The sequence below is a fragment of the Parasteatoda tepidariorum genome, chromosome 5 (assembly GCF_982258835.1).
Source record: "Parasteatoda tepidariorum strain Cologne lab strain chromosome 5, Ptep-v5.0, whole genome shotgun sequence".
NCBI lineage: Eukaryota > Metazoa > Arthropoda > Arachnida > Araneae > Theridiidae > Parasteatoda > Parasteatoda tepidariorum.
Window position 1 is genome coordinate 96,655,409 of NC_141759.1, and position 26,647 is coordinate 96,682,055.

At 27.9% G+C, this 26,647-nt stretch overlaps 1 protein-coding gene across 3 annotated transcripts in view; it reads right to left on the minus strand.

Moving 5' to 3' along the window:
- Window positions 1-203: 203 nt before the first annotated feature.
- The window catches only part of LOC107452531 (serine/threonine-protein kinase 40), a 56,417-nt gene continuing 29,973 nt past the window's right edge, over window positions 204-26,647 (minus strand). For all 3 annotated transcript variants that reach the window (XM_087164578.1, XM_043049548.3, XM_087164579.1), the window contains 6 exons: window positions 22,494-22,628; window positions 19,346-19,573; window positions 11,897-12,065; window positions 8,469-8,613; window positions 4,291-4,413; window positions 204-704 (listed from right to left, as the gene is read on the minus strand). In XM_087164578.1, the coding sequence (XP_087020704.1) occupies window positions 371-704; window positions 4,291-4,413; window positions 8,469-8,613; window positions 11,897-12,065; window positions 19,346-19,573; window positions 22,494-22,628 (1,134 nt within the window). In that variant the 3' untranslated portion in view covers window positions 204-370. The remainder of the gene's footprint in view (window positions 705-4,290; window positions 4,414-8,468; window positions 8,614-11,896; window positions 12,066-19,345; window positions 19,574-22,493; window positions 22,629-26,647) is intronic.

The window sequence follows — 26,647 nt, forward strand, 5'->3', positions numbered from 1 at the left end:
CAGGAAATGAGATATTTATTTTAAAAAAAATCTAATAAATCTGCCCCTTTTATATTTTTGCATGCAGTATTAAAATATGTAGTAGTAGGCATCCATGCATTGTATACATCATCATAGGCCAAAAATAAAGGTTTGTTTTCAATTTAAAAAAGAAAAGAAAAAAATAAGGGATCATTTACAAATTGATAAAAAAAGAAAGAAGAGAGATTTTTACTTATTTATTATTTTAAAAGAAAATATGAAATTTGCTCTTTTTATATTTTTGTAGATAAAATAAAAATATGCAGTAGTTTTCATTCATACATTGCATTTATAAGTCCAAAGTCCTATTTACTGTGTATTGTATGACATTGACACTTTCCAGCATACATTACTGATGAGATGTACTAGGTAAAATGTGCCTCAGAGACTGAATGTCTGATTGTGTTAAGGGTTGGGCATCTTCATTTATGTGACAGATTGGAAAAGAAAATCCTTGATGGGATTTTTTCTTTTTCGGTCTAATGAATTCTTTTTGTGAAGAAATGATTGGAAGATAAACAGATGATGAATTCAAGCGGAGGTCTAAGGCAGAAGTCTCCTCAATTGCTCCCTGTAGAGATATAGATTTGTCTTCTGCCTTGTTTGTAGTCTCTTGTGAAGTTGTTGGGGAGACATAAACTGGAACAACTTGTAGATCATTGTCACGTGATGATGAACTCCACCTGAACAATAATAATTATAAAAAAAAAAAATATATTTATGTAGCAATAATATACAGTTGGACCTCTATTTAACAAAGTCACCAAATCCCGATAATAAGTTCATTATACGGAAAATTCGTTAAATAGAAAATCATCTTTTTAAAATACTTAAACACAAAACAGGTTTCAAATTCATAAACACTAGACATAATTAAAATAGCGATTTATACACCTTTATCTTGTAAACTAGAATCTACTATCTATTTTATAAATCTTAACCATAAAAGAAATCTACATGAAAAGTAAGAATGGAGCAAAACATTATCTAGTGTTACACTATCATGTTACAAACATTTTCAACTAAAAAAGCTAAATTGATGTACAAAATTATAGCTGCATTTATTATAAGAGTAATTTTAAACGTACTTTACCACATGCGTTCTTAAGTTTAATTGCTACAGATAAAATTTGTTAATTTTGTCTGAGTTTTTCGTTTGAAATGCAAAGAAAAAGGGAAATGGATTTTACTGCTTTCCCATAAAGTTAAGTAGCTACGAAAAACAATTCAAGGTCATTTCCCCCATAAAAAGCATTAGCAAGTTTAAAATGTTCAGAAATATTTTGGGAATAGGAAAAGTGGATCTCAAAGAAAAATTTGTTAAATGGAAAATTCACTTCCTTGTTTGGAAGTTATTTCAAGAAGAAATTTCCAAAATTGAAGTACGTTAAATAGAAGTCTGACTGTATTTACATAATATATTTAGATAGCAAATACAGAGCTGTTTGAGCAGAATTAAAAGCAGGGCAGTTCTGAGTCAAAATTGACTCTGGCTAGTTAAAAATTAGATTATATAGGTTAAACAAAGTCTCAGATCTTATGATAATTATTTTGGCAAACACTTATAATTAAGTGCGAAATTAAAATCTATTAATTTAATAAATAGTCATAATATCAATTACTTCTTAGCATACAGTGAAATTTTTAATAGAGCAATATTTAGAGTCTGTGTTGCAATCAGGCTTTCAGAAAATTCTGGTGTCAAACACTTCAAAACTCAACTCCTCAGCCTTAATTAAAAGTTGTCAACAGATTAGATATCAAAATAAATATAAAAAATAACTATTTTTAATAATAATTTATTTTAAATTATTATTAATATTAAATTATTATTAAAATACTATTATAAATTATTATTAATAATAATTTTTCCTTAATTAATTTTTCAATAATTATTCCAAAAAGGTCCAATTCAGTAAACATTCTAATCATGTTTTTGATTGTCTTTTTAAAAAGTTATGTAATTAAATTTCTGCTAATTTTAATTTCTGCTTAATAATACATTCAGCTTCTATTTAAGAACTACATATTTTTAGATGTTTTTAGCTTTTCTATTGCACAAAAGTTTATATTTAAGGACGACAGTGTCTTTGCTTACCTATGAAATTTTCTACAAGAAAATTTTTTGTTAACTTACTTCTTTTAACTGGATTATTTTTAAAAGGTCATCACTGGATTAAAAAACTTGATTGTTGCGTTTTTATCAGTTAATTATCCAACTGACACAATCAATGCTTTTATAATTATTTTTTTAAATCCAGTCATGTATTTTTTTAAATTTTACTTTTGAAATAATGTTTGTGGTTTGATACTTAAGCAAAATTTTTAATTGCAGAATGAAATTTAACAATTCCTGAACTCCAAAAGGTAAATTTGGTGACAAGTTTCACAAAGAGAAGTGGTCAGACACTGAATTTCTTGAGTATATTATGGTACCATCTAAGTAATCAGAACTCCAGATTTATGGGAAAGAATCAAACTTATTTACAGTCTTTACAGCTATGAATAAAATTTTTGTATCAAAACTGATCCTATTTTCCTGATTAATTTTAACCTATTTTTGAATTAAAATTAACTCTATAACCAGGATTCATTTTGACCTATTTTTGAATTAAAATTAACTCTATAACCAGGATTCATTTTGACCTATTTTCGAATTAAAATCGATTTTAAAACGAAAACTACTGTATTTGATATTAGATTTTCTAATTTCCATCAGAATAAGACTTACATTCTTGGTAAATATCGAAAAATTTCCATCTTAATTGCAGCTAGCAGAAATAAAAGAGAAGTTTTCAAGTGTTCTTAGGAGAGAGAAAATCAAACATCTTGAAAATCTTTTATTAATTGATTTTAAATATGCATCAGTAGAAAGGCATTAGAAAATAGGCAAGCATGTGAAATGGTATTCATCATTTTTATATTGTTAATAATGTTTTGCAATACAGTTATGTTTAGTATATAAGTATAATCTTTTTTAGTCTGTTTCAGACAGTAAAAAAGGATAAAAATAAATTGATTGTACTCTAATTAATAATTCAGATTTTAAAAATAACAACATGTTAAAAATTATAATAGATTTCTTTTCCTAACTATCCAATTGACTTTTAGCCCATAAAGTTTCTAGAATAGATTGATGTAGATAAAAGACCTTTACTTGATCATATTCTTTAAACATTAAATTATGTCATGATGATTTTTTTTTTTACTTACTCCATACCACACACTGAGAAAGTAAGTCTAAAGGGAATAAAGCCACAAAAATTTTAACTAATTTGGCAATTCCTGGAAATTGGAGTCATGGTGGAAATTCTATATTTAATATTAAAATTATTCTGAAATAGTATTCTAAAAATAATAAAGATTTTTTTCTGACCATAAATACCATGCAAGCTAAACTTTATATGGTTAACCAAGATCATACTATCTTGCATAACATATAAAACATTTATTACAATTGCACCATAATAACCTATCAGGAAAAATGCAAAAAAATAGAAGGTAACAGTTAGCACCTATAACAAATAGAAACTTTAAGAAAATTAAACTTTTAATATTGCTGGAAATAAGAAATTCCAAAGGCAAGGATATCTCACTGTAAAACAGGGTGCATAGCCAAATCCTTCAACAAAAAATAAGCATCTTTTAATTACTTTATAAGCACTCAAAAAATATTTTTAAGCATTATATACATTAACAAAATGCAATTTAATTTTCAAAGACTTGCCATGATCAAGATAAAACAAATAGTTTCTGGCAAAAGAACTCTTTTCTTGATTATATTAGTTATCATAAAAAGATCGAGAGATTTTTTGGTTTGATTTCAGAGGGTGGAAAATGAAGCCTGAAATTGAGAATATCTTGCAAAATGCAGCAGAGTTGCACATGTGAGCGCTAGAATCTCACCATACTCAGCTCAGTAGACCCACATGCGGACTCGCAAGTATTTAATCAAACATGTAAAATGATTGGCATTTTCATATGCTATGGAGAGACAGTAGGTTCAAATAGATTGTGGTTGAATGAATTGTGAAAACGCTGAATAGAACAATGTGAAAAGCACGCTTTTGCATAATACGTGGCAAAAACTGACAGCGTAAAGAAATAAATCTCATTTTTGAAAAGGGAAAATTAAGCACTTTTTAAATACACCCCATAAAAAAGCATCTTTAAGGGCTTTTAAAAAACGCTAATCAAAACTAAGCACCTTTAAGCACTTTCTAAAAAATGCTATGCAGCATGTATAAGGAAAAAAAAAATTAATAGTACCTTGTAGCTGCAATACAACTCAGCGCATCCAACACTTGTTCAGCTGTCATTCGTTGAGTTGGATTTGCATTCAATAAATTACGAATAATCATATTAGAGCTTTCAGAGACCCTACCATCTGATCTGTAAAATAAAGAATCAATATATATAGGTTATTTTCTCAATTCATTAACTTTTGCATCTTTAAGCAATATTTTTCATTAAAATATTTATTTTCATAATTTAATGATATGTTTTGCTTGAAATACTGACAAAGAGTAAAAATATATTTAAAATATAAAAAGTTAGGAGTTTTTTAAATACCAAGTAAAATGTAGATAAATTGTCATTTCTGTCATATGTCCCCAATACACATTTATGAATTTTCTAAATAACTTACTATATTATAATATTACAGAGACTCTACACGTTCTAAAATAATATGACTGTCTACTTGAATATGCATCAACAATATTTTTCGAATAGTTTGTATATTTTGTTCAAGAAAATCACTTTGAATGCGTTTCCAACTTTTGAGCAATTACCTTCCCAAATACGAAAAGTGCCAATAAAACACTATAGATGGGTCTAGTTGAATAAAATATAACTTCTAGCTTACAAAGAACACCACTCTCTACAGAACAGTAAAGTTTAATTGTTGTAATGACTTAATTGTTGCGAAGTTTAATTTTAAATACAGATTCTTTACAGGTTAATAAACTTAATTTAATCTCAAATCCATGTGAGACTTTATTGAATGTAATTACTGTTCCCCTAATTTTCTTCTAAGGAACTGCTAACTAGTAAACAATTTTTGAATTGCACAAAATGTAGTAACTTACTTCAATAAAATATGGCTAGTTTATTAGAGAAATTAAATAGATTTTCATCGATTCAGCAAAAGCTATTGTTTTGTAACTACTTGTCCTTTCCTAAAATGCACTTAAAGGGGACAATAATTAACTAAGGGATTATAATTACTATCGAAGTTTTTTTAATGTGTTTGATTATGTTATAACATATTTAGTACGTTTTTTTTTGACAGATTTCAACAATAATAAAAAACAGACATTTTTGTTTTACAATAACTTAGTTAGTAAACATAAAAACACTAAATTTTGAAACTTAAGAGCAAATTTATCATTGCTATTAATAATATTAATATAAAGTTAAAATAATATACTTAAAGTGTTTAGATAGTTAATACATTCTGTTATATGTTCCAACGATAGTTTGATTTCGAAAATCAAAATATTAACTTTGTATAGTTAAAAGGAATAGCTAAAAAAAATTATTTTGAAATCTGGCCGTTTTTTTTATTTGCTTATTTTTTAAATTTTAAATTATAAGTTTACTAGCCATTTTTGTGTCTTATTTTTACTCTTATTAAAAATTGATTAGTTCAGTACATTTTCACAATTCTTTTAATCTTTTGCACTCCACTGAGTCCTATATAATGACATCAAAAGTTAGCATTATAAAATTTTTAATTTAAAATCATTGTATTTTTAATATTTTGTTGCCACAATATTTTATGATTATCAGTTTTTATATAATAATATTGGATCACATGTTTCAAACTAATTAGTGCTTAGATTAATTTAAATCATATTTTAAAATAGTTGGAGTGCAAAAGGTTAAGCTATAATTTAATTTTATCAACTATAATTTTGAAAATTAGATTTTTTAAAAATCAGTTTCTATTTAAAAACTCATGAGTATAAATAAGAATTTGGTTATTTAAAAAAAAAATCTTTACGTAGTATATAAATTTGCAACTTCAGTTTCAATTACTTAATGACATTTTTACTAATTTTAAAGTAATTGTAATAAAGGTGATAGAAAGAAGATCAAGATTAAAACTTATACCCCAGAAAAAAGTTTGGTAACATTTTACTGCACTGTTTGTATGAGAAATTTTATTGGTTGCATGCACAACATAAACAAAAATGAAATGATGTGTCACTTAAAAAACTCCACTAAGGCCGATTTAAACCCTTTTCCAAACCATAAACAATTTAGATGAAATACTTTAAAATATAAAACAAACAATATCTATTATGCTTTTAAATTATTATTTTAAAGCAAATGGTGTAGTTAAGAAAAACAAATAAATACAGAAATTTTTTTTAAAAAAAAAGGTCTTTTTGCACTTCATTGTCATTAATCTCCTTCTTTGTAATTACTACCCACAAAACGTATAAACATATTTTATAATAACAAACAAGTGTTTGAGTTCTAGTTTATTAAGTGTTTGCTTACAAAATGTGGTCTTACGAGGTAATAAAAAATATATAAGTTATACAGACATGTTTTTATTATGAAAAGGTAAAATGTTTTATGAAAATTCTTAATGTTTCTTCAAAATTCTTGATCTAATCTATTTTTTTTTTAAAAATATTAATTAAATTTCAAACTAAATATTATTTGAATGTTTTCTTTTATTTACTTATTAATTATTGCTACATAGAAAAAAGTGTAATATTTTCTTCAAGTGTTTTTAAAGTGCTTCAGTGAAAGAAAAGTAATTACTTTTTTCCAATATGTTGGGAAAAGTGGTGGGCAATGGAAAAAAAGAATTCTAGTATAACAATATAAAATTATTAAAAATTATTTTAAAATTTTTTTAAATAATTGTAAAAAAATATTAAAATAAAATTGTGTGTTTACAGAGCAGCACTACATCAGGGGACACACTATCTGCAAACACACAGGAGCCTTTCTGTTGTTAGTGGCAAAGCCAAAACTAACAATGCCCCCGAGGCCCCTAATGATAATACAGTAAAACTTGTGTAAGTTGACCACTTGTGGTGCATTGTTTTAGTGGTCAACTTAGACAAGTGGTCAACTTATAGAGGGGGTGGGTCATTGTTTACTTTTCCGTTTCCTATATCATGTTGCTATTTAATTTTTTTTTTTACTTGACTTAAAAATTTTATTCAGAAAATATGCAAATGAATGTCTTAAGAAATGTGTTTAAACCTGAATGAACTTCAATTTGATACATTGTATAATTCTAATATATTTAACTAATTTTAAAAAAAAAAAAATTTCGTTAGTTATGCATGTGAAGTGTTTAATAAATATAATTTCTTAAAATATCAGAACACGAAAACATGTAATTTGAAAACTTTAACAAAATAAAATTATTTGAACACTTTAAAATTTATTTACTACACTTAAAGATTAAAGACCATAAATAAAGGATCAAAGCATATTTCAGAGCATTCATTTATTCAAATGCTCACTATTGCAACTGGAAGAATAACTTTTCAACTAACACACCTGTTTTCAAAAAACGGATGAAAGAAATGGTCAAAAGCTTACAGTTTCCCCTGATGGTTAACTCACAAAAGGGTTTAGATTAGCTTTTTGCACTATTTCACCAAACAAGTGAAATTTTAACATACATTGCCAAAATGTATGTTAAAATTTCTTAATCTTAATTTTTCTTTTCTGGTCAACTTATGAGGGTTTTAGAATAGAATTTCATGATACTCCTAGATAAAATTGACTGATTTCAGTGGTCAACATACAAGATAGACAGGTGGTCAAGTTACAAAGGTTTTGCTTCCTTATACTATATAGGAAAAATTCCGTTCTTGATAATTGAGGTCAACTTATGCAGGTGCCCAACTTACAAGGGTGGTCAACTTGGCAGGTTTCACTGTACAAGCATAAATAATAATACAAGCAATATGTGGTAATTATTATTCTTTATGCTTGTATTCTTAGAAAAAACCATTTTGCAATCTTTCTTTTTAAGTAACAAAAATAAAGTTTTTTTTCTTTCTAAAATTGGGTTTTATGTTGTTCGAGCTAAAGTTAGTTTTAATTAACACAAACATAAAGACACAATTAAAAAATCTTAATCCAAAGTAAATTTTCATTAAACAAATATTTTTTTTTTCAAATTTTTTTTAAACAGAATGGACAGACATAGTTGATGTCATTTACTTGACTAGATAGAATTACATATAAAATTGAGTATAAATATAATAAAAATTCAAACTGGTTTGAATTTTTTTTAAATGGTTGTTTTTTAGTCACCACTGCAATGTAATACATTTAGCAACCAGTGCACCAATTTCAAATAAATATTTGAAGTAGTAAAAAAATTGATTAAAATGCAGCAGGAAACAAACTGATAAGTAGAATTTATTTTTAAAAAATGAATAACTTCTATACATAGCACTTACCCTGGAATGGTAAATTCCACAGATTTTATTTTTCTGAACAATTCTTGAGGAACTGAGTCATAAAATGGAAATATTCCATACAACATAGTAAAGAGGACGACTCCCAGAGCCCACATATCACTGGGTTTTCCAAGGTAAGGCTTACCTAGAGTACACAAAAAATCATAAATATCATACATTTTATGTAACATTTTAAGTACTATTTTCATTGTTTAAAATTATTGTATCCAAATAACATGTTAAAACCATAAGTTAAAGATCAAAACTCTAGAATTGTAAGAATAATGCACATGTTAAATGGAATTTTGATTACATTCAAACTCTGACTGTTTAAAAAAAAAAGTTTATAGTCTCAGGGCAAGTACCAGACAAACCAATATTCCTCAGATATTTCCAAAGTAAAATTTGAAGAGTTTCACAGACTTCTAATATTTAAATTAGTATATTTTCAATAGTAATTTCGAAAAATTACATATATATACTACTAGAATTTTATGTATAAATGCAGGATTTTTTTCATAACTAAAATTTTTACTTTTCTCAATCTAAAATTATTTCTTATTTCATATTATAAAAATCTTTTTTATTTAATAAATCTATTATTAATTATATTAAAAGTTCAAGATGTGATTTAATTTTCAAAAATGTTGTTAATCTTAATTTTAGTAAAAGAAATGCTTGCTAAATGGAGCTATTTATTAAAATAGGATGGGAATATTAATACAATAAAATAAAGTACGTATAATAGAATAAAATAAATAGAGTATTATAGGAATACGAAAAATTAATGATAGCACCACTAACTATTTTTTCTAAGATATGACTGGTTAAATATAAAAATATATTTTGCCTGACAATAAAATAAAACTCAATCACAGTAAAACAATGAACAAACATTATACTACAAGAATTTTCAGGGTGTTAGTGAGTTTTCCAGAAAACTCCAGTTTTTCCATTGTTATTTATAAATTCCCTGACAATTCCATGTTCTCCTTGTTTCCAGAAAGAATGATCACCCTGATTCAGCTTTAACCATATAGCATCAATGTGCTCTGTTATTTCTTAGATTCAAGGAATTTTCAATAAAAAATGAGTTTTCCAAAAAAATACTATGTAGAGTAGAAGTTCGATCAATCAGATCAAATGTTCTGTTTGAATGGAAACAGAAAGAATTCTATGTTCTTCTTATTTACAGAAAGGTTGATCACCCTGGCTTATATTTAACCACAGAACATCAATGTCATTTGTCAATTCTTAAATTGAGACAATTTTCAATGAAAAATGAGTTTTCAAAAAATCTATGTAGAGTAGAAGTTTGATCAATCAGATCAAATGTTCTGCTTGAATGGAAACAAAAAGAATTCTATGTTCTTCTTATTTCCAGAAAGAATGATCACCCTGGCTTAGCTTTAACCACAGAACATCAATGTGATTTGTCAATTCTTAAATTGAGACAATTTTCAATGAAAAATGAGTTTTCAAAAAATCTATGTAGAGTAGAAGCTTGATCAATCAGATCAAATGTTCTGCTTGAATGGAAACAAAAAGAATTCTATGTTCTTCTTACTTCCAGAAAGAATGATCACCCTGGCTTAGCTTTAACCACAAAACATCAATGTGATTTGTCAATTCTTAAATTGAGACAATTTTCAATGAAAAATGAGTTTTCAAAAAATCTATGTAGAGTAGAAGCTTGATCAATCAGATCAAATGTTCTGCTTGAATGGAAACAAAAAGAATTCTACGTTCTTCTTATTTCCAGAAAGAATGATCACCCTGGCTTAGCTTTAACCACAGAACATCAATGTGATTTGTCAATTCTTAAATTGAGATAATTTTCAATGAAAAATGAGTTTTTAAAAATCTATATACAGTAAAATCTATAGACAGAAGAATTTTGATTGAGCATCAGGAAGACGATACCGGAGTCAAGAAAAAATATCAAAGAATAACTTTAAAATATATGATAAGTAATAAAGAAATTAAAAACTATCAAATTTACAATGTACAGAGTACAAAAAATTATACCAATTTAAATTTTTTTACTTACTACAAAAATAAAATAAAAATGAACACACTTATTTAAAAGAAAGATTTTAAGATATAAAAGAGGAATAAACACATTTGTGACACTGGGTCACCAATTTTTTTTAAATGTACAATTAGTAAACGCTCCTTCGTTCATGTTCTCACATTCTAGGAATTTCCAGTATTCATCCATGCTTAACTTGTCGACTTCAGCATTTGAAAAGTCAGAAGATTTAGGGTATAGTTAAAACACGCTTCACTTTTGGAGCTTTAAATTTAAAAGGCTCGCTACAAATCACATGGTGCAGAAATAATTCTACTGGTAACATAAATTTGAAGGCAAGTGGTACTGAAACCAATATATTCCCCACAAAGATTTATTCATTCATTTTACCCAGACTATGATGTTTTAAGTCAGCCTTTTAAATTTCACCCCGTTTTTCTTTCTTGGCTCTTAAGTCGAGGGCTCGCAATATGACTCAAAATCAAAACTGATGTATAAGGCATTTTTCCCTAACTGTAACAATTCCTAATTATTTTCTTCAAGATTAGCATCAAGAGCTACTGTTTTTCTTCTCAAAAATGAAATAACTTAAAAAAAATTTTTTTTTTAATGGCCGTAAAATTTCTGAATGATAGACAAAGGAATCTGCTAGTTTCAAAAACAATATAAGGATGCGTAGCCAGATTTTTAAACAAAAAAATAAGAACCTTTTAAGTACTTTTTTAAGCACTCAAAGATATTTTTAAACACTTTCCAAAAAAAAAAATTATAATTAGGATCTGGTGCAGGAATAAAAATTATTTTTGACTCTTGTTAAAAGCTCTTAATTTATAAACATAAAATCAATAAAATTCAAAAACTTTACATCATCATGATAAAATAAGTATTTTTTGATAAATACTACAACGAAAATTGCGAAAAATCACGCATTTTTTGTAATTTAGAACGACAATCGACACGGCAAAGAAAAAAAAAATCCCTTTATAAAAGATAGAACATTAAGCACTTTTTTCAAACCCCAAATAAAAAAAGCACTTTACAGGGCTTTTAAAAAACGTAAATCAAATATAAGCACTTTCTACAAACGCTACATACCCTGATGTAAAATGATATACGCTATGGACTGACAATAAGCCGAAATGGATGGTGGTTGAATGAATTGTGAAAACGTTGCATAGAGCAATGTGAAAAGCATCCATTTGGTAATTGGCATTTAATTGGCATTGCAAATTGGCATGGTAAAGAAAAAAATCTCTTTTTTGAAAATGGAAAAATAAGCACCTTTTAAAAACGCTACGCAACATGAATATAAACAGGTATTATTAACATTATACCAATAGCATCTTTAGAAACGTCCCTAAAAAGGGTCATTATGTTTAAAGGGACAATTACTCACCACTTAAAACATCTGGACTAATGTATGCAGGGCTCCCTCTCTGATCCTTCAGGAGATCATTTTCATTCATCAAATGTTTACCCAGGCAGAAATTTGTTAGAGTCACTTTTCTCGTGTGCTGATTGAGAACTATGTTTCCTAATTTTAAATCTCGATGAACCACATTCTCCTAAGAAACATAAAGTTTGAATTCAATTAATGAATAAAATGAACTCGCAAAAACATTAAAAACTTGAGATAATAATTTAATAATTGATTGTAAAGCTAGATAATGAGGATTAAGAACAAATAAAGCCACAAAAACAAATGTAGTTTCAGTTCTATAATCAAGAGCCTTCCTTAGTGTCAATGCACAAATTGAAACAGAATGCTTAGGTTCAGTTGTTTTTGCAGCTTCACTCAGATTGTCTAGCTTTATTTTCATGCATACAATAAAGTATACTCATTGATTGTTTAGAAAAATTGATTGCTAAAAAAAATAATCTCAAATAATTTTTTTAAATTTTAGAAGGCTACTTAATTAGCAAGTCAAGAATTTATAGTTTAAGTTAATTAAAATATAATTAAGTTAAGTTAATTAAAATAAAGTAAAGTTAATTAAAATATAACTTCAAAGATAGAGAACTTTTGGAAAATTTCCTTTCCGTAAGACATGATATCCGGAAAAGAAGGAGGGGAAAAAAAGAATTTTCTCAAAATTTTATTTTTGATGTTGGCAGATTTGATTTCTCAAAAACTTTTAAACCAATTTTATTAAAATTTACACACTTTAAAAGAAAACAAAAGGGATATATCAAAATTGTAATAAGAAAAGGTTTAGAAAAGCAAATAACAAATATAATAAACTAAAATATAAAGATTTTTTAAATAAAGTATAAGTTAAATTAAGTGTATTGAGTGCATTTAAAACTATTCCAATATATAGTTTTTTTTGTTGTTGCTTTTTATGGTAAAATAAATAATTTTAACAGTGCAACTTCTTAAAAAATAACAGAATTAAATACTATGTTTTTCACAGTAGAGACAATGCAATAAAAATAACAGACAACGCATTTGCTGCTTAAGCTACCACTTAAAAACCTGAAAACTAACTTTCATTTCTATTTAATATTATAGCCATCTCTCATAATTTCCACAAAAAAAAAATGATTAACATTAAAAAGTACTTAATACATATTCATTGCATTGATTGCAAAAAATAATTTGGTTGTTTTAAATCAAATTTAAAAAGAAAGTTAATATTTCTAGGTGGGAACACTTAAAATAATAACTCCACGCAAAAGTAGAAATAACTATGGAGGGGGAAGAAGAAAAAAAAACAATCATTTTTTAAGAAAAGTTAGGATTCGTTTTTCATATTACAACTATTATTGTTATTTTCTCAGTCAGGAATTCAGTATTTTATCACTAATGATTTATTATTATAATTACTAATTATCATTAAAAATAAGTAATAGTCCCCTGGACTACTACTAATTATTTTTGGTTTCATGTTCATTATTGTTACAAAATAGCATATTTTGTTATAACTGTGACATACACACCTCTGTATGTATTTTTTTTTTTAAAAATCTAACGGAGAGATGTAAACAGACAGTGAATAAATTTTTTAAATTTCTATCCCTGATAATAGACAACATTTGGTACAATTTAATTAATAAAAAATATTCCAAGACTTTTTTTTTCTGTTCCTATGTCTTTAAAAAGCAATTGCCTACGTAAAATTATAATTTGATTTACCCTCCTAGGTTGGAGTTTTTAATTGCACTAAACAATATTGTAAGAGCGGTAAGAAATTCAATATGAGTACCCTCTTGGATCGATTTTTGGAACATGAATATCTTATTTAACACGTTCGCTGCCACCGATGCACTAGCGAGTTAGAGCGACACCTCCTGGTATGCCGACGACGCGCTAGCGCGCCAATCACTATGATAAGTTATATGCTCTGTGTTTAGGGTGGCTTTGGGAGTTGAACGAAGAGGTTGATTCGGCATGTTAGTGAAGCATTATTTTTTTTATTTTTTGTGGTTGGTTTTCAAAACTTTTGTTTGAATTTTTTTTATGTGCGTGACTGCCAATATCTGTATATTCTGCTTATTATTTGTAAATATTTTCAGTATTGTTTCATAAATGGTACTACATATAATTGAATGGTATTCCCTTTTATTCCTTCTAAGCTGCTATTTTATGCAACATACCAGTAATTTCTGAAAATATTGATCAAACGCGCTGGAGCGTCAGTGGCACTCACGAAGACAGGTTTAGTCTGTGTGCCACTGACACTCCAGAGCGTCGGGAAAAAAAACGCTCTCTAAACAGGAAAATAATATGTTTCTTCGTTTTTCTGGTCTTTCCAGTAAAATATAAGGAACATTTAAATCATTAAAACCCTGTTTTGTAATCCTGCTTCTGAGGATGGAACTATCATTTTTAGTGGCAGCGAATGTGTTAAATTTACTGGATTTTTTATCGAAACCAAAATGTGAAGAAATACGCCACAAAAATAGTAAACATTACGCAAATAATGCTAAAATTTAAAATTTTTTTAACAATAAAAGGAAGCTTAAAAAAGTAATTAAAGTTTACATTCTTCTAAGTTAAACCTAGGTAAAAAATCATACTTTCTGATATTATTTAAAGTTTGAGTCTTGAAAGGTTAAAATTTTTATTTTATGTTGAATTTACAACTCAAAATTGCTATAACTCACAAAAATAAATCAGCAAATGATCGTTAAGCAAGCAATGTTAAAAAAAATCAAGCTAACACCTAACTTCTATTGTTAGCAATCAATTGTTTAAAAATTTACAAATCATGATAAATATTTTTATGTTAATTTTTATACCAGCTTTTTTTACACATTTTAAAAATGAACAAAATTATTGATAGTGTGATTACTTTTCAATCATTAACACTTTATCTTTAATATGTCACTCTAAATTGTAACAGTTAAATACACACTTTAAAATATTTTCTAAAGATATAAAACAAATTATCATTTTGTAATTTTACTGAACTAATCATAAAAACGTCAGTTAAACTAACAAAATTTTTTTTTAAAAAAAACTGTTACAAAAATTTATTAAAACTCACAATTGCTACCATTCGGCCATAATTTTTTAGCAAACAATAGATTAATAGATTTATTTTGATAGTTTTGCAGTTTGAGGGGAGGCCAAAAGAAGTTTTGGCAAAAACTTCTTTGGGGGCTCCACTCTGCTTCACTACTTTGGTAATGAAGAAACTGAACTTCATGGAGGTATTTAAATTTTTCACCTCAGTATAGATAACAAGAAGATTGACTAGAATCTAAAATTGCTATAAACAGGGATGAGATTAGCCAAAAGGCAAAAAAGCTGAATTTCTACACTAGTAAATTTTACGCAAGCGCAACCCTTTAATAATAAATTCCAGACAGTTTAAGATAATAAATAATGTGTTGACATACAATTGTGTACTAATCTATTATTATAGAAATGATTACATTGATACTTAACATTTAGTGAAAATAAAAATTATCAATTGAAAAAATAAAGCTGGAAATTATATTTTTCCTCAGTTCACATAAGAGACTTATTCCTACTCGAAAAACTACCTGGTTTAGCAAATTAAAACTACTGAATATATACATAAATATTTCATTTCTTTTCATAAATACTGTTATGTAATTTATAGCAAATGTATCAGTAATATTACTTTTTAAATTATTTTGGGGGAAAAAAGACTACAATGGGCAGAATCATTATGTTCATATTATAGTCTAATCTAACTAGAGCCCTGTGAAACATATCAATAACAGTGAAGTAGAAATATATAGTAACTCCTTAACATACAAAATTGCTATTTTAGTTTGAAAAATTAAATGACAATCAGCAACTGTTTAGATAATTATTTTTCATTTGATAAGAATTTTGCATTTTGTAGCATAAATAACAGCAATTATAATTTAAAATTTTGATGATGAGTTAATTAACTCCTTTTCCAAAAAACAAAAAAAATTAATCACTTTTTAAGTGATTGCTTTTGTTTGCTATATCTCGTCGTTAGTCCATCTTCAAACATTTTGTGACAAATCTTTACTTTTTCTTCCTTGCAAGCACAGAATGTTAGTTTTGAATATATTCCCTTCCAGTTTCTCAGATGCTGATACTAATAATCGTCGTTAGAAAAACAGTCACCTTTATAGTAACTAATTTTTAAAAATTTTTTTTACTTCTTACAAGAATCGCGATAGTTGATCTTAAAATTACGTGAAGATGAATAACAATTATGGATTTTGAAATCACATGATTATGAAACTAGATATAAGATTTTGAAAATGAGAAAATACAAACTGGGATATAGAATTTTAAAAACGTGTAAATACAAATCACGATTCATAATTTTTAGATCGCGTAAATACGAATCATGATGCGTAATTTTTATATTGCATAAATAAGAATTATGATGCATAATTTTTAGAATGTGAATTTTAATGTCTTATTTTTAAATCACATATAAATACGAAAATTAATGTTTGATATTATAACCGCATGAGCAAATCAAGACATTGAATTTTAAACTCGCGTGAATACGAATCGCTACATTGGTCTTAGAAAGGCGTAAATACAAATCACAATATCGGATTTTTAAACCTCGTATATAAGAATCGCAGCGTACAATATTCAAATCGAGTGAATAAGAATCGCAACATGCAACTTTTACATCACGCAAATCTGAAAAGCTATGCTTGATATTAAAATCGTGCCGGCCGATGGTCGAGTAATTAGCGTGCCTGACTGCAAGCCATTGGCTGCTGGTTCGAACCCGGCGCAGGGCGTGGATGTTTCACTCTGTGTTTTGTTCTCTGTTGTGTGAATGTGGCCCGCCCTGTAAAACAGGTATGTGGCAGTGTGGCGTGGGTAATGTTGCTCACCTCAGTGACACAGGTGCCCACTGGATAACGTTAAATGAGTAACATTTCTGGCATCTTCCTCGGTGAAAAACGTTAAAGTTCAGTGCCTGCCGTTAGGAAAATAATAAATAAATATTAAAATCGTGTGAATAAGAATCGGGATAGTAGCAGATTCCAGGCTTGGGACCTCTAAAAGGCTTGTCAGAAGCAGCGTCGTTTGAACTACGAAAATCGGAGCTATCTGGCGGGCGGGTAAAAATGCGGAAAATCTCATTTGCTGCATGTAAAAGGGGAGAAAATAGCTAAAATAAGTAAAAATGAGGAAGGATTGGTAACTATGTAGTTTGAATTTTCTGTTTCTCTTTGAAAATCGGTGAATTTTCTGAAAAAGCAGAATATTTATTAAAAAATGTGAAATTTTTAGAAAATCTGAATTTTTGATAAAAAGCTGAAATTCAAGAGATAAAAGTGAAAAAGGCGGAAATCCGCTAAAAAGCGGAAAAATCTCATCCCTGTATAAAGTCCCTCCTTCCCCTCTAATGGACAGACAAAATATTGTTCTCTACTTTTTATTGATTTTCTGACTATTCTATGTTGATCATGCCGGATTCAGTTTTCTGATTGTTAACTTATTCATCTAGCCGCGAAAAATTCAAATCCTTGCTGACATAAGGGCGGAATTCAGCTAAATTTTCGCAATTATGATGGCTCAATTAAAGTTAATTAAAAGTCTGTATTTTTAAAAACATATTGCATTTTGCAATATGTAAAAAATACAGGTTTTTGATTGGCCCAATTTGTCCATCGCAATCGCGAAAATTTAGCCGAATTCTGAATTAAAAAGCCATGGATTTACGAAATCTAGATTGTGTTCATGTGATAGATTAATGAACAAGCTAATGTAAAACTGACAGATTTTACACTGTATTGATACTTTGTTAATTAACCTTCCGTTAGACGCGCACACCTCACAGGTGCATCCCTACTGCACTTCCACCTCTTTTGCCGTCAATAGATGTTTCGGGGGGTCGAGCCTAATGTTATGTTCCTAACTTTGGATTACTCAAATGTCCGTGTAAAACTGACCTTAGAACATGTCGATGGAGAGTTGGAACCGCTCAAATCACCCCTCTGGTGCAGCGCGACCATTGACGCAAGTATTATGGATAGAATATTTTTATGAATTAAATATATATATTTTATTTCATTTTCTGTCCTACTCAACGTAGCAGGTATAAATGGTCAAGTTACATATACAGAAAATGGTTACGGAGCGAAAAACCGCAGAACCTTCTTGCGTCAATTGGCTGAACATCTTGTGATGGAGGAAGAGATCCGACACGGGAGCAAGAAAAATTTATCTTCGGTACTTCGCTTTCGATTGGCAAAAACAAACTTCTCAAGCCGCTGAAAATTCACTGTCTGAAAATCGAGACAAGAAAAGAAAATTGTGCGAGCCATGTCAAAAAAATAAACAACGAAAAAATACAAAGTATACTAGTGCTACTTGCGGAAAATACTTATGTTTGAGTCATGTAACAACAATTTGTCAGGACCTCTTGCAAATATTCTTGTTCACATGAAGTTAGCATCAGACAGCCTCTGAAATAATATTTTTATACTAACATGTGATATTGAAATAAGTTGTTCCTATATACAAGACTCTTAATGTTTTTATTTTTTACAAATTTACTTTCCTTTGTTTTTCTTTATGTTGTGCAATTATTTGTGATACTGCCTTTTAATAAATTTTTCAAACTAAATAAGTTTTTCGATATTTATCTCTCTAAAGAGTCTTAAATTGATAACAATTAACAATTTAAACTAGACTAAATTTCATTTGGCTTTCAAAAAATCAGAAACACCTCATAGGTGCAACGCGATTAACCGTGTCGGAAACAAGTGCGCGACTAACGGAAGGTTAAAGAAGGAAACGTAATATAAACTTTCAATTCGATTTGGGGGCTCCACTCTGATGTGGTGGCACAGGGCAATTGCCCCATATGCCCCTGCCTTAGCCAGTCTCTGAATAGAAATACTCCATCTATATAATAGTATAATCCGTAGAAATCCATTAATTGCATAATAAATAAAATGAATCATGGGAAAAGTTACAAAATGTCAAATTAAACAAATCAACAAAATACTCCGTCTATATAATACTCCATCTATATAATAGTATCATTCGTAGAAATCTATTAATTGCATAATAAATAAAATGAATCATGTGAAAAGTTACAAAATGTCAAATTAAACAAATCAACAAAATACTCCGTCTATATAATACTCCATCTATATAATAGTATCATTCGTAGAAATCTATTAATTACATAATAAATAAAATGAATCATGGGAAAAGTTACAAAATGTCAAATTAAACAAATCAACAAAATACTCCATCTATATAATAGTAGAAATCTATTAATTACATAATAAATCTGTAGAAATCTATTAATTACATAATAAATCTGTAGAAATCTATTAATTACATAATAAATAAAATGAATCATGGGAAAAATTACAAAATGTCAAATTAAACAAATCAACAACTTACCTTATGCAATGATGATACAATATTTACAATATCATAAAATAGGAACACAGCTTCTTTTTCAGAAAGTTTCTTTTCACTAATCACATAATGTTGTAGGTTGATTATACGAGAGTTTCGAGGGTTAAACTCATGTCGTGACAAACAATCTAGCACCAAACATACTCTCTGCCTTCTTCTCACAGAATTCCTTAAATTCATCTTTTTATCACTGGGCTCGAAATATTCATCCTAGAAATAAACAATCAGAATTACTCGCCTGATATTCAAAGGAGAATTAATTTATCATACATTTAATGCTTCTAAAAAAAGAAAAATTAATACAGTAAATGAGCTTGATTTAAATTGTTGTGTTTGATTTATTAATTACACATGAAGTGATATTTTGTGAATTTGTTAATTACATATTTATTAATTATATATTTAGATTTTTGAAACTTAAGAAAGAAAAGAAGGCCCCCTTTTTTCCCCCCTTCATTCACAGAACTTATTTTAAATAAGACTGGAGGATGGATCATACGTTGATTATACTGAAATATAGATATTAACAACCAACCAAAAATTATCCACATAGATTATAAAAATAATTTACATGAATGGTGCAATTTAATAAAGAAAAATATAGCCTCCTTTTTCAACAGTCACAAAATTTACTTAAAATAAGATATTATAGATCACAGTAAAGTTATACTGAAGAATAGATAAAAACAACCAAATTATGAAGCAAATAAAAAATAACCTGAAGTAAATTATATAAAATTATTTATATGAAAGGTGAAATCTACTTAAGCCAAATTTTTTAATTGTTTTTCAAGCAAAGAATTTATACTTTCAGTAAGTTATGATTATAGCTCCAACAGAGACTATTCTGTAGAGATAGCAAGAACCAAATTATATTTCAAACTAGATTATGTAAAATAATTTATATAAATGGTAAATCCTGCAGTAAAAATATCCCCTCCTTTTTGAATGCTTTTTTTTGTCTTAAAACCTTAGGCGTCATTAGCAAACCTATAAAAGTCCTCTTAAAATTTCAGACGAATAACAAAAAGTTCAAATGATTATCATTTTAAATTCACCAAAAGGTAAAAACGAAAGAGAGACATAAATAAGTTCATCTTTTTGCAGATGTTTAGCATATTTAAGAAGTTTTCAAGGTTATCTGTGAAATCTAGAGCACTATTGCAGCTGTCTATTTTAAGATTGCATACCTGCTAACATTGGAGAAACAAAATAACAGAAATTTTACTAGCGGTATTTTTAAGGCTATGAGTGAAGTTTTGATGAATCATGTAAGTCAGTGTTTCCCAAAGTGTGGTACGCGTACCCCCAGGGGTACAGGAACAGTTTAGTGGGGGTACGCGTTCTCATGCGAAATATCTAGCAGCAAACGGAAATTTCAAAAATTTTTATTTAAAAATAAAGCTAGAAATGAAAATTAACGATTACATCTATTGGCTATTTTTTGCAGAGTTAACAGTTAATAATTAGTGGTATCAACAGTCAGTTGTAATTTTTATCTTTCGTGCAATTTTCTTATTGTAAAAAATGCATTCATTTTTTAATTGGTGGTACACAGCGTTACGAAAAATTAAGAAAGGGTACACAAAAGTCATAAGTTTGGGAAACACTGATGTAAGTCAAAATGAAAAATTCGAAATTGTACATAATATAAACAAGTATATTTAGGGAAGTAAAAAATATGAATATAAATCTTAATCTAAAGGAGATTTTTTTTAAACGATTATTTATAATTACTTAAACTATTTTATTTTATTACCGTCGTTGAACAGCCAACCCAATTAAGGATTTAAACTACTACTGTTCAAGTTCATAGCCTTGTAATTTTGAACTCAATGTAGAAGACAAGGGAACTTCTGGATCAAGTATTGGGAGAAACTTGCAGTCATGGGGGACTTCCTGATGGAACTAACCCGCTGTTGTGTTACATGGAGAGAAAAATCACGAAGACTTCCCAAGATTAGCCTGACAGCAAAAGGACTTAAAACCCATGATACCACAGAGGATCTTTTAAGTCAGCACTACAGGATATCTGTTGCATTTCAGATTTTCAAATTCATGATTTTCCATGAATGATTCCAAGAATTTTTCATGACTTAACGAAGTTACTATTTTCTCCCACAAAAACGCAACAATAAATTTAAAAAAGCATTATAATAACGTTAATTGAAATGATAAGTATAACCAAAACTGTTATTCTCTGCATCTGCATATTTATAGATTTTAAATTTAAAAAACAGAGAAAAAGAAATAGTTGAAGCAATAAAACAGCTGAAAAAAATACAAAAGCAAAATTTTTTTCCCCTTTTTTTTCTGTAGAACTATATTCTAAAGATACTCTTCTTGTTCATCAGAAAGGAAAGAAATACTCCTGATTTTTCTGTTCTCATTTCGGAATAAAAAAAATTCGCCAATGACTGGTTTGCTTCAACTAGAATTTTAAATTGATAAAATTAAAAATAAAAAACACAATAAAATTTTTTAAATCACAGAAGTTTAAAAGATAAAATGCTCTAGAAATGTTTTTTTTTTCATTTTTTGAAAGAACATCATAATTTTTAAAGAACATCCTATTATATTCTAATTAAATATGACTGAGTGATGATTTTGTTAGGACAGGATGAAATTGGGGGGAAGAGAATTCCATTTTAAGAATTAGATTTTTCGAAGACCTAAATCCATGACTTTCCATGATTTTTTCTTAAAAATAGTAACAATCATGACATTTCATGACAAATTTTGTTCAATACTGAAATTCATGACATTCCAGGTGCGCGGATACCCTGGCACTATGGACGCTGCGAGGCGGATACGGAATTCGAATCGACTAGCCATCTCTAAGATTCTAACACGGTTCACCTCATTGAAAGGCAAACACTCTATCCCCTGAGCCACCACTAAACATACTGGCAATAGGACCATCTGCTGAGGAATAAGAGAGGTTTAATTTTATCGAAAAAAATTTTTTTTTTATATTCTTCAACAAGTATGGAGAAATTTGAGAAAATAAGGGTAAAAAGAAGATAGCCGCAAAACACATGAGTCTCCGTTAAAAAACAGGAGACATGGCAGGTATGAGATTGTTTCCATCAAAAATTGAACCTCTTCAACATCAGTGTCGAGAAATTACTTTGAATAATCCATGATGGTGGATCACCCCGGGGTTGAACTGAAGAATAGATAGCAAAGAATACTCCGTATGAAGCAGCATCTTTCCCTGCCTATCATCTTGCGTCTCTTCTGAAGGATCGGAGAGAGTGAGAATCTAAAACAAAATAACAAATAGAATGTTAAATCATAAAAATAAGCTCATTTTGACACGTATTATAGTAAAATAAACAGAATGAAATAGGGAGTGAGAATCTAGAACGTAATAGCAAATAAAGTGTTAAATCATAAAATTAAACTCAGTCTGACACTAAATATTTTAGCCGAATAAAAAAATAAAATTAAATCAGTCAAAGATTTTATGCAGTGAGTGAGAAACAAAAACATAAACTAAATGTTAATCATAAACATAAAATCATTCTGACAGAGCTTTTTTAACAAAATAAATATAAAGAAATAAATCGAATCTGAAACAAAATAACAAACAAAATGTTAAATCATAAAAATAATCTCATTTAGACACGTATTATAGTAAAATAAACAGAATGAAATAGGGAATGAGAATCTAGCACATAGTATCCATTTTAGCAAAATATATAAACAGAATGAAATCAGGCAAAGATTTAATGGAATGAGTGAGAAACAAAAACATAAACTAAATGTTCATCACAGGGTTTCCGCAACGGTAGCTTTTTTCGCAAAATACGAAAAGACCCCTCAAAAATGCTAAAATTCAACAAAGCATTTTCGCATTTTTGCTAAAGGATTTGGGGAATTCAGTTACAGCTCTGGATTGCAACTGGCAAGCTCTTGTTAGTGTTTTAATGGAAGACAAACGTCCTGTTGCTCAAGGGTTGTTAAAAAATATAACTACTTTTTTGTTTTTAGCAACCACTGCCATCATGAATGATATCATGTTCAACATTAATAAATTAAGCCTCATATTTCAAGAATCTAATTTAAATTTTGAATATGTTCAATCGAGTGTGAAGGCTTGTATTTCAAGTTTAGAAGAAATAAAAAATGGCACCGGCACTCATTATATGAGTTTTTTAGATGATGTGCCTAAGAAGGAAAGTGAAAAATTTGAGTTTCAGGGCCATATAATTTTAGATGGACTGAAACAGAGGGAAAGATTCCGTAATTTGATGCACAATTTTTTAAACTGTATCATTGAAAATATTACTGACAGATTGGGAGATTTGGATAAAATCGAAAAGTTCAATATATTTATACCTATCAGGATGCCCCATAGTTCGGAAGAATTACAGCATTATGGTCTAAAGGAAATCCGTTGCATTTTCAATTTGTTTTCGGAATCTCACAGAAAAGATTTTCAGTTTACAGAAACTGAATTACTTTGTGAATGGGGATTATTTAAACACATCTTAATGCAACGATGTAAAAACATGTCATTTAATGAATTACTTTTATTTTTATATACCAATGATGTGTCTGAACAGTACCCATTAATAACTTCTGTTATAGAGTATTGTGCAACAATACCAATGCACACTGTTGACTGTGAAAGGGGCTTTAGCTGCCTTCATTTGATTAAAACTAATATTCGAAACAGGTTGTTAATCAACCATGTAAACAATTTGTTAAAGATTAATATTGAGGGCCCTGAAAGTGCATTTAACTTTCGAGAAGCATTTGTAAAATGGGCAAACATGAAAGAAAGGAAGATTGTTAATTATAAACCAAAATGTTTTGATAAATAATAAATGTGTTTTTTTTTTGTTATAGGTATTCTTTTTGATATTCTTGTACATTAAGCTATTCTTTGTCAGATAACTTACAGTACTTGTTTGATATAAAGTAATTTTATAAGCCTAATGGCATTTTAGCATTTTGCTAAAACTTTTTTTCAGATTTTAGCTTTTTTGCTAATGAATTTTTAGACTCAGCGTAAACCCTGGTTCATCATAAAAATAAAATCATTCTGACACAGCTTTTTTAGCAAAATAAATATGAAGAAATAAATCGAATCTAAAACAAAATAACAAACAAAATGTTAAATCATAAAAATAAGCTCATTTTGACACATATTATAGTAAAATAAACAGAATGAAATAGGGAGTGAGAATCTAGAACATAATAGCAAATAAAGTATTAAATCATAAAATTAAACTCAGTCTGACACTAATTATTTTAGCAGAATAAATAAATAGAATGAAATCAGGCAAAGATTTTATGGAATGAGTGAGAAACAGAAACATAAACTAAATATTAATCATAAAAATAAAATCATTCTGACACAGCTTTCTTAACAAATTAAATATAAAAAAATAAATCGAATCTAAAAGAATATAAAAAACAAAATGTTAAATCATAAAAATAAGCTCATTTTGAAACATATCATAGTAAAATAAACAGAATGAAATAAGGAGTGAGAATCTAGAACATTATAGCAAATAAAGTGTTAAATCATAAAATTAAACTCAGTCCGACACAAATTATTATGGCAGAATAAATAAATAGAATGAAATCAGGCAAGGATTTTATGGAGTGAGTGAGAAACAAAAACATAAAATAAATGTTAATCATAAACATAAAATAATTCTGACAGAGCTTTTTAAACAAAATAAATATAAAGAAATAAATCTAATCTAAAACAAAATAACAAAATAATGTTAAATCATAAAAATAAGCTCATTTTGACATGTATTATAGTAAAATAAACAGAATGAAATAGGGAGTGAGAATCTAGAACATAATAGCAAATAAAGTGTTAAATTATAAAATTAAACTCAATCTGACACTAATTATTTTAGTAAAATAAATCAATGGAATAAAATCAGACAAAGATTTTATAGAGTGAGAGAGAAACAAAAACATAAACTAAATGTTAATTGTAAAAATAAAATCATTCAGACACAGCTTTTTTAGCAAAATAAAAATAAAGACATCAATCGAATCTAAAACAGAATAACAAACAAAATGTTAAATCATAAAAATAAGCTCATTTTGACACGTAATATAGTAAAATAAAAAGAATGAAATAGGGAGTGAGAATCTAGAACATAACAGCAAATAAAGTGTTAAATCATAAAATTAAACTCAGTCTAACACTAAACATTTTAGCAGAATAAATAAATGGAATTAAATCAGGCAAAGATTTTATGGAGTGAGTGAGAAACAGAAAACATAAACTAAATGCTAATCATAAAAATTAAATCATTCTGACACAGCTTTTTTAACAAATTAAATATAAAGAAATAAATCGAATCTAAAACAATATAAAAAACAAAATGTTAAATCATAAAGTTAATTTTATTTTGACACGTATTATAGCTTTTACTTGAATGACTGATATATATGATCATGATAGCGGCTGATATTAAATAAACAGAAGGAAATAGGGAGTGAGAATCTAGAACATAATAACAAATAAAGTGTTAAATCATAAAATTAAACTCAGTTTGACACTGATCATTTTAGCAGAATAAATAAATAGAATTAAATCAGGCAAAGATTTTATGGAGTGAGTGAGAAACAGAAACTGAATGTTAATCATCAAAATAAAATCATTCTGACACAGCTTTTTTAACAAAATAAATGTAAAGAAATAAATTGAATCTCAAACAAAATAACAAACAAAATTTTAAATCATAAAAGTAAGCTCATTTTGACTGGTATAATAGTAAAATAAACAAAATGAAAAAGGAGTGAGAATCTAGAACATAATAGCAAATAAAGCGTTAAATTATAAAATTAAACTCAATCTGACACTAATTATTTTAGTAAAAGAAATAAATGGAATAAAATCAGGCAAAGATGTTATAGAGTGAGTAAGAAACAAAAACATAAACTAAATGTTAATTGTAAAAATAAAATCATTCTGACACAGCATTTTTAGCAAAATAAAAATAAAGACATCAATCGAATCTAAAACAAAATAACAAACAAAATGTTAAATCATAAAAATAAGCTCATTTTGACATGTATTATAGTCAGATAAAAAAAATGAAATAGGGAGTGAGAATCTAGAACATAATAGCAAATAAGGTGTTAAATCATAAAATTAAACTTAGTCTAACACTAAACATTTTAGCAGAATAAATAAATGGAATGAAATCAGGCAAAGATTTTATGGAGTGAGTGAGAAACCAAAACATAAACTAAATGTTAATCATAAAAATAAAATCATTCTGACACAGCTTTTTTAGCAAA